Source organism: Mizuhopecten yessoensis, unplaced genomic scaffold (assembly GCF_002113885.1).
Source record: "Mizuhopecten yessoensis strain PY_sf001 unplaced genomic scaffold, ASM211388v2 scaffold5979, whole genome shotgun sequence".
Classification (NCBI taxonomy): Eukaryota; Metazoa; Mollusca; class Bivalvia; order Pectinida; family Pectinidae; genus Mizuhopecten; species Mizuhopecten yessoensis.
The window spans coordinates 190,756-200,887 of NW_018406319.1; the positions used below are offsets into that span (position 1 = coordinate 190,756).

General features: G+C 36.7%; 1 protein-coding gene across 2 annotated transcripts in view; it reads left to right on the plus strand.

The window, feature by feature from the left end:
• Positions 1–10,132, plus strand: part of LOC110451383 (deleted in malignant brain tumors 1 protein-like) — a 72,921-nt gene that overhangs the window by 4,463 nt on the left and 58,326 nt on the right. For both annotated transcript variants that reach the window (XM_021499359.1, XM_021499360.1), the window contains exon 2: positions 8,401–8,551. In XM_021499359.1, the coding sequence (XP_021355034.1) occupies positions 8,401–8,551 (151 nt within the window). The remainder of the gene's footprint in view (positions 1–8,400; positions 8,552–10,132) is intronic.

The following is a 10,132-nucleotide window of genomic DNA, read 5'->3' on the forward strand; positions in this document are numbered from 1 at the left end:
CGCCCAACAGTGGAACGGTGCGCCCGCGCCCCCGAGTACTCAACACAGACACGATAGGGTACCGGACTCTAACGGACACCAGCGCCGCTAGGGGTACACCTCAGGAGGTCACCCGACTGGTACTGCACCGGAACTAAAACTTTCGTACATTAATGTAGGTGGAATTAAATCCAAACTAATTCTACCAGAATTCGAACAATTAATACAGACCAATGATATCTTGATATGCGTTGAAAGTAAAACGGATGAATTTGATATATTAGACGTACCTGATGGGTACATGTATGATGCGAAACATAGAAAAAATATGAAAAAAAATCGGGTGGGATTGTCATTATTTATAAAAAAAAAATACATTCCCACTTAAAATTTTGTAAAAGTGATTCGGAGTGGGTACAATGGGTAATTATACAGAAACATGTATTACGACTTGATCATGATGTACTTATGGGGTGTGTATATATACCCCCAGAAAACTCTAGATACTCTTCTCCAGAGGCATTTTCTGATATTGAAAAAGAAATGTTACTTTTTTGTCAAGATGATACCAAAGTTTCACTAATAGGCGATTTTAATGCCAAAACAGAGCTACGACAAGATTTTGTGGAACCTGACAATAGTCTTGCAGAAATACTTGAAATCAATAGAAATGATGATCTTTATTGGTTTATGTATGATTTTGAATCATTAAGGTTGAATAATGTACCACTACAAAGGTTTAGTGAACGTAAATCTAAGATCAATAATTTTGGATACAAGCTCCTTGATGTTTGTAAATTAAACAATTTGTATATATCAAATGGAAGACTAGGTGATGATAAAAATGTTGGTAAGGTTACTTGCAATGATTCAACTGTCATTGATTGTGTGTTATTATCTTCAGATCTGTTCAAACTAGTTAAGAATTTCAAAGTTATTGATTTCAACCCATTAATATCAGATGTCCATTGTAGTATTGAACTCGTCTTACATGGAATTAATAATGAAAATAATCTAATAGCATGCCTTTTGTCAAATGGAACTGTGAGAACAATAATATATTTGTAGACGTAACAAAAAACGATAATGAAGATGGTATAACAAAATTAGTGATACACCCGTGGACCAAATTAATAAAACCGAACCTAACGACATTGTGAGTCGAATAGGTGACCTCTTCACAAGGTCAGCTAATAAGGCGTTCGGTAGAAGATATCCAGACATGCGCAAGAGTAATAAATGTACAACTAATAAACCATGGTATACTTGGAAAAGTAGAAAACTGAGAAATGAGTTTCACTTGGCCAAGAGTAAGTATAGATTAGTGAAAAATCAAATAAACAAGAAAGCCCTGAGAAATAAGAGTAAACAATATAGAAAAGAAATGAATAGGTGTTTTAAGGAATATCAGCATAAAATGGAAAGGGATATCAGGGAATCTGCAAATAGTAATCCCAAAACACTATGGAATTTATTAAATAAATTATCTGGTAAAGCTAAATCTAATAAAGCTGACGTACCAATAAATGAACTTTTTGAGTATTTCAAAAAGCTGAACAATTCAAATGATGACCGGGATGATGATAACATATATATTCCCGAACAAGAAAATAATACTTTTTACCAAATACTAGACGAAGATATTTCAGAGGAAGAGATTAAACATGCGGTAAATAATTTAAAACATAATAAAGCATGTGGAAATGATGACATTTTAAATGAGCATATCAAGAGTACATTAACTAACTTTATGCCGTTATATACAATGTTATTTAACAGTATACTAAATACTGGATTAGTCCCAGACTCTTGGACAGTTGGAATAATTAAGCCTATTTATAAAAATAAAGGAGAAACTTGCGACCCGGACAACTATAGAGCTATAACTCTAGTGTCTTGCTTGGGGAAAGTGTTTACTGGTATCATCAATGATAGATTAACTAAATTAGCTGATGANATCTTAATGATGTAGAAAGACTTTGTCAAATTAACATTGGAATGTATCTTAAACTATTTGTAATACTGTATGCCGATGATACTGTGTTAATGGCTGAGACACCGGAAGGGTTACAGCATGCCCTGAGTGTGTTTCAAAACTATTGTAGAAGTTGGAAGTTAACTATTAATGTACAGAAAACGAAAGTCGTCATCTTTGAAAAAAGAAAACGTAGACAACAATATGTGTTTAAATTGAATGAAGAAAATATCGAAGTCCAAAATTCTTATTCATATCTGGGCATATTATTTAATAGCAATGGTACATTTAGTAAAGCAAAAACAAAAATAACTGAACAAGCTAAAAAGGCACTATATGCATTGTACAAGAAAATAAGAAATATTCCATTGTCTGTTGATTTGCAACTTAAGTTATTTGATTCTCTTGTTTCAACGATCCTATTGTATGCTTGTGAGATATGGGGATTCGAAAACACTATTACCATAGAAAGAATGCATTTGCAATTTTGTAAAAGAATCATGAATGTGAAAAATTCTACTCCGAATTACATGATTTATGGAGAAACCGGAAGATATCCTCTGGAAGTAGAAATCAAGACAAGAATGATCATGTTCTGGTTTAAGTTGTTAACTGGCGGGAGCAAGATATCTAGTCTGATATACAAAATGACATATGTTTCACAATCAAATGAACAAATGCATTTTAAATGGAATAATTACATAAAAAATATATTAAACAAGTTAGGTTTTAGCAATTTGTGGATTTTTCAAAATACTTGTACTATGAATAGAAATCATTTCAAAGCTGTAGTTAAACAGCGGTTAAAAGATCAATTTATACAGAAATGGTTCCAAGAGATAGAAAACTCTTCTCGTGGTAAATTCTACTCCATATTTAAGACAAACTTTCAGTATGAATCACATCTAACAGAACTTAATGAAAAAGATAGGAAAATTATTTGTAAATTCCCCACGTCTAATCTAAATTTCCCAATAGAGACTGGACGCTGGAATGCAACTCCAAAATCAGATAGAATATGCCCTTTGTGTCAAACAGGTATAGGTGACGAACCACATTATTTGTTTAAATGCCAAAATACTTATATATCATCAATAAGAAAAATATATATCCTTAATTATTACACTACAAACCCAAGCAACTTTAAGCTAAAAGGAATAATTTCTATTTGTAGTTTACCTGTTTTACCTAAAATAAGTCGTTTTCTAGAGAAAACAATTAAAGCTTTAAGTGACATAAGATAAATGCAGTGCTATTATTCTGTAGTTTTATATATTTACATGTTATATACACAATCTGTACTCACTTTGCTATGTAATTGAAATGTATTAAAATGTTGACCTCTTGTAACACAACTCGTGTGTCATGAGTGTAAAATAAAACTTGAAACTTGAAACTTGAGTATTGTCGAGGAAGAGTAGGCGTGGTAACGCCGATATGATAAGGGTTAGGTGTATTTATTAGAATTTGAGTCGGGCTTCAAAAATTGGATTTATTCAAATTCGTCTTAGCTAGAGTTAAACCGACTTGGCTGGTTTCAGGGTCTTCCTTGGGGTGCCACCCCTCCGCTCTTCTCCAATACCGCGTCCAACATCTTGATGCGCTACGGATCAACGTTAGATAACCATTTTTCGGCCCAGGAACTTGTAGGTTAATAGGACAGACGGCTTCTATCTCCTCCACCTCTACTCTCTCCTCTGCATAATCTGTTCCTTCTATTTTCATTTCCTATCTGTTCACGTCTACTGAAAGGCCGAAAGGCCGTAATAGCAGACGTAAAACCTTCACTAGTGGTCTCACTTTTAGGGAAATAGGCATAGCAACCCGCCATAGCTCTTTCTCGTCTCTCAAAAGTCACTCGGCCGACAAACGATGTATCCACATCATACATACCCCAGGGGCCAAGGGTCCTATTTGAAGGTAGGTGAACACCTCTTTGCTGTCAAAGGGTGGCCTCATTTTTTCATAAATATGGACCTTCTAGAACATATTTCAGCTTGCCACCCCTCTGGGAAATCCACTGGGATTGAATAATTAGATGGTATATATAGATCATGTATGCATCACTTAAAATTTTGGTATATAAATTTTACAGTTTGACCTCCACTCTAAAGGTCAAATCAAGGTAAAAGGTCAAATAACAGCAAAAAGTATCGTTTTTCCCCCTAACCACTCTTTATTGTTTAGTGTCATTTGAAAAAAATACAGAAATTGATCAACTATCTTGTTGTATTTGTGCCATGGGTAACATATCAATATTTTGTAGACCTATTTCCTTGTAATTCAGTGAATGGTGGCCACTTTATTATGTATATTGTTATATAGAATGGAATTATAGATTCCGGGGGTAGGGGTGCAGAAATGGGTGTAACTTATGTTATAGTCATTCTTCCCATTAATGGATGGTAGTATACAGTTAAAGTATGGGGTTTAGGGATATAGCAAGTTTCTGGCGTCCCGAGACCAGGTATATTTTCCGAGGCGAAGCCGAGGGAAATAGGCATGGTCAAGGGACACCAGAAACTTGCTATATCCCTCAACCCCATACTTTTTTTCCGTTTTATTAAACCGATACACACAGCAGTCAGAGATAGTTTTAACTAGAAAATATTTGTAAACCATAAGCTGTATAGCTTCACGTCCCAACTACCCATTTGATGGCAATGGAGCCGAATGCTTCCGAGTTCGGTAGCAAGCTCCGCCCACCTCGTGCGTCGTTTCATCTGTACAAACCTCTGGTATGCTTACATTCAATTTCCACTAGGTCTAGGCTAGTCGCTATCGCTCGGCGATATATGGTAGCACTCTCTATTTCCCGCCTTTTTGGCGCATAACCTTCAAACGATGGACGTTTGCGGTCATTAGTATTTTCTACTTAGTATTTTACCCCAATACCTCAGTTTCATACAAATACAAAAATATTTATTCCATTACCTATTGATTCAATTATGAAGATAGTGTATGAAGTAAAATATGGATATTTTATTTGAGTAAAAATATTGAAATGGAAGAACTTTTTTTCTTTTGTTGTCACGGAGAAAGTGGGCGGGGTTTAGCTGCTTGTCAACGGCTGTTTCGCATGGATTAAAATGACGTCAACATATTTTTTTACGCAGATTAGTTAACACAAGGTAAATGCTTGTATCCGACTCTTTTAATGGTGTTCTTGTTAAAAGAAAATATTGTAAATATAAGGATTAATCTTTCATTTTGTTTAGTTTATGAGATAATAAATCCAATGGAGCAGTCGGTAAATTGTTCGTAAACGCGAAGGCCTCACTTATTATGCGTAGATATTAACGCATCCCACTGGAATCCAACTGGACTTGAGGCTTTCTATGAAATCGCACCTGTCTTAGATTAGAGCATTCCTTGAATATAAACGATTGATTCAATTAGAGTTAACTATAGCCGCATTAATATTGCGTAAATTTGTAAGCATCGCATTGGCGATCAAACTTTGCTTGATATACATGCAGTATGTCCATATCAATGTAGGTGAAGCATGATGACTCGTGCAGTTTTTGCAGAAGTTTATTTAGCACCCAGGTCTTTGCCAGTGGTGTTTAAGGGTCAGCCTGTATACACTTTGCAATGCTACGTAAACACTTGAGCACTGTCACCATCACTATCACAAGCACAACCCCTTCCGGTATAGTTTAGATGTCCACTTAACCGAATTAAACATACTTACACTAAAACAACACGTGCATACTTTTGTGTCGACTGTGCTGTTGTTACACTTATATTGGACCAATGTCCATAATCCTAATAGAAGCAGAATTATATTTTCTATGTTAAAAAACAGTGAAACCACAAGTTTTTGTTGAGTTATCAGAAAAATTTGACAAGGGTATAAATTTATAACATTTTTTAAATGTCAAATGATGACTCAATAATGTATATCAGTTTGGAAAGGTACTGGCGGACGTGTGCAGATCGATGTGAATAGACGTGATACGTGTGTGCGCTTGGTATTATGGGTAATTTTAAAGATGATGACACCTATTTTGCATATGTCAAAATATAATGTCACCTATGACTTAATTTCCAGTTTGGGATAAACTGGATGGGAACAACAAAATACGACACTGAAATCGGAGTGTTACTATGGCTGCCAAGCAAACAGATACGTTACCCATTCTTATTTATTGAAAAAGCGAAGACCAGCCTCAATGCATAGCATGTCACGAACCATTAACAGTAAAACACTTATTATTAGATTGCATTGACTTTGAATTAACAAGATATATTTTTTATAATAATGTAACAGATCTCGATTTTTTTTCTCAACAATTCAAAATTACCTGAAGACTGTTGAGCTGTTCATAAAGATATAAACAACCATAGCCGCCTTTACTTTTTGACTTGACGTCTGTCTTTTTTCTTTTCATCTGTTTGATGTCATGTCCCTTTGTATTGGTCCTAATGATCTCTTGTCCAATAATGTACAGATGGCGTCTTATTTGTCACACCTAGTCATAGTGAGTCAGCTTCGGACTTCTGGCATCGACCTAAACTTAACAAAACATACATACAGTATAGTGTGGGTTACGGGGGATTTAGTGGGACATTATATAATGACTAGTTGTAACAACATAGTTCAGTACAATATACACAAATATTAAAATGCTCTTTTCATGCCTCATCCTCGGGTTTTTCAAATTTGGCAAACCCCGAGGGTGGAATGTGCCCACCTGCACCTCTAGCAATATTGGAGTATATTTCTCTTATTCCAACCACAAGAATAAGCTCAGAAACCATAATAATGGGTTTGGACTGTCCACAATGTTGAAAATATCAATCCCCCTCTGAGCTTTTTAGACGAAAGCGAATCTGTCAGCCAGATGTAGCGTACCCCATATTTGCAAACAACGTTTTCACAGAAACAAAAAAAACACATCTTTCTAACGTATAAGATAAATATATCGTAAACGATTTTGATTTCGTCACGTCGTCTTTTCCGCATTGCAACATCGGAGATTTCCAAAATCGTGACGTTACGTCATTGTTGAGCCGTTGTGACGTCACGTCACGTGAGATGGGGTGTAAGATTATAAGACTCTTTCATGCACAGGGTTGTAGGATAGGAAAATTCCACGCGAGGGGTTTTCAAATTTGGTGAAACCCGAGCCTTGCCGAGAGTCTTGCCAAATTTGAAAATCCCGAGGGGACGAATTTCCCAACCCTACACTCTTGTGTATGAAAGAGTATTTTCTCTCATTCAAACCACCAGAATAAGCTCAGAAACCATGAAAATGCGTTTGGACTGGCCATCATTTTAAAAGTATCAATTTTCCCCCTGAGCTTTATGAGGTTATTAAGCATAACCCATATTTGCAAAAACTGTTTGTACAGAAAAAAATATCACATCTTTCTCGTGTACGGCAAATATATCGTAAAACGTTTTAATTTCATTATGTCGCCTTTTCCGCATTGCAAAATCGGTGATTTCCAAATTCGTGACGTTACGTCATTGTTGAGCCATTGTGACGTCAGGTGAAATGGGATGTAAGATAGAAATCTCCTACACCCTTTTCTTTCCCTGGACAGCTCTATCTTACACACAGGAAAATGAGAGAATAATAGAATCTCTCAACCCATTGGAGGTGAGATATGGGAATCACAACCCGAGGGGGAAGATTCCTAAGTTGCTAAACACGAGGCTTTGCCGAGTGTTTGGCAACTTAAGAATCTTTTCCCGAGGGTTGAGATTCCCCTTTCTCACCCACAAGGGTGTGAATGTTTCTTTTTCTCTTACCCTGTTCTCCTATTGTGTATCATATACACAATGTAATGATAACGCTACATGCTAAATTCAGAGTGGATGAATTGTTGACGTGACGTCATTGTATTGTTGAAGTGACGTCATACCATTGTTATGAATAGGGGAATCCCCCCCCGTCTCAAACCCTAAGGTGAGATTAATAGAATCTATCGCTACTGGTTGTGTAAGATAGAGAAATCTCAACCCGAGGACTAAATCTGTCTCGGCAAGCCTCGTTCTGGACAAAAAATCTTAGTCCGAGGGTTGAGGTTTCTCTATCTTACACAACTAGTAGCGATTGATTATTTTTCTCCCATATCTAACAGTATTTTAATGTGGAATGAAGGTAAACATGGCCCCAAAACACATACAGGCAATTTGTTGATGGATTGTTGACGTGACGTCATTGTATTGTTGCAGTGACGGCATACCATTGTTATATATAGGGGAATCCCCCCGTCTCAACCCTAGGCGGAGACAGAAAAATCTAGCACCGGCAAAACGGGAGATAAATCTGTCAGGTGTGGGAGCAAAGGAAATCTCACACCGGTAAAAGTGCGGATACACCTGTCCAGGGTAAGAGAAATATATTGTCAAGAAAATGCAACATGATGCAGTAAGTACGTATGCATGCATATTTGATGAAAAAGTATCATGTTCTATATGCTATTTGTTGTAGATGGAACAATTCGTTTGGTTAATGGCTCCACAGTGTTTGAGGGAAGGTTGGAAATATACCATTCTGGAGAGTGGGGCACAGTATGTGACGACGGCTGGCAGCAAAACAGCAAACAGAATACCGCTGTGGTGTGTACACAACTGGGACATAGGTAAGATTCATACTTATTTATAGTTATTTATGATAATAGTTGGGATACGAGTAACATTGTATAAAGTCAACACTGGTGACGAGTAAATGAGTCGGCACTGGGATACAGGTACATGTAAGTTACACCACATTGTATACAGACTGGGATACAGGCAAGTTACATCACATTGTATACGGACTGGGATACAGGTGAGTTACACCTCATTGTATACAGACTGAGATACAGGTAAGTTACATCAAATTGTATACAGACTGGGGTACACGTATGTTATATAACATTGTTTACAGACTGGGACACACGTATGTTATATCAAATTGTATACAGACTGGGGTACAGGTAAGTTACACCCCATTGTATACAGACTGGTATACATGTAAGTTACACCACATTATATACAGACTGGGATACAAGTATGTTATATCACATTATTTACGGACTGGGATACAAGTAAGTTACATCACATTGTATATAGACTGGGATACAGGTAATTTACACCACATTGTATACGTTACATCACATTGTATGCAGACTGGGATACAGGTCAGTTTCCCCTCATTGTATACAGACTGGGGTACAGGTAAGTTACACCCCATTGTATACAGACTGGAATACAGGTAAGTTACACTACATTGTATACAGACTGGTATACATGTAAGTTACACTACATTCTATACAGACTGGAAGAAAGGTAAGTTACATCGCATTGTATACAGACTGATTTACAGGTAAGTTACACCACACTGTATACAGACTGGGATATAGGTAAGTTACACCACCTTGTATACAGCATGGGATACAGGTAAGTTACCCCACATTGTATACAGACTCGGATACACGTAAGTTATATCACATTGTTTACAGACTGGGGTACACGTATGTTATATCAAATTGTATACAGACTGGGGTACAGGTAAGTTACACCCCATTGTATACAGACTGGGGTACACGTATGTTATATCGCATTGTTTACGGACTGGGATACAAGTAAGTTACATCACATTCTATACAGACTGGAAGAAAGGTAAGTTACATCGCATTGTATACAGACTGGAATACAGGTAAGTTACACCCCATTGTATACAGACTGGAATACAGATAAGTTACACCACATTGTAAACAGCCTGGGATACAGGTAAGTTGCATCACATTGTATACAGAATGGGATACACGTAAGTTAAATCACATTGTATACAGATTGGGATGCAGGTAAGTTACATCACGTTGTATACAGACTGGGATATACGTATGTTATATCACATTATTTACGGACTGGGATACAGGTGAGTTACATCACATTGTATACGGACTGGGATACAGGTAAGGTACACCACATTGTATACAGACTGATTTACAGGGAAGTTACACCACATTGTAAACAGCCTGGGATACAGGTAAGTTACACCTCATTGTATACAGACTGGTTTACAGGTAAGTTACATCACATTGTATACAGACTGGTATACATGTAAGTTACACCACATTGTATACAGACTGGGATACAGGTAAGTTACATCACATTGTATACAGATTGGGATGCAGGTAAGTTACATCACATTGTATACAGACTGGGATACAGGTAAG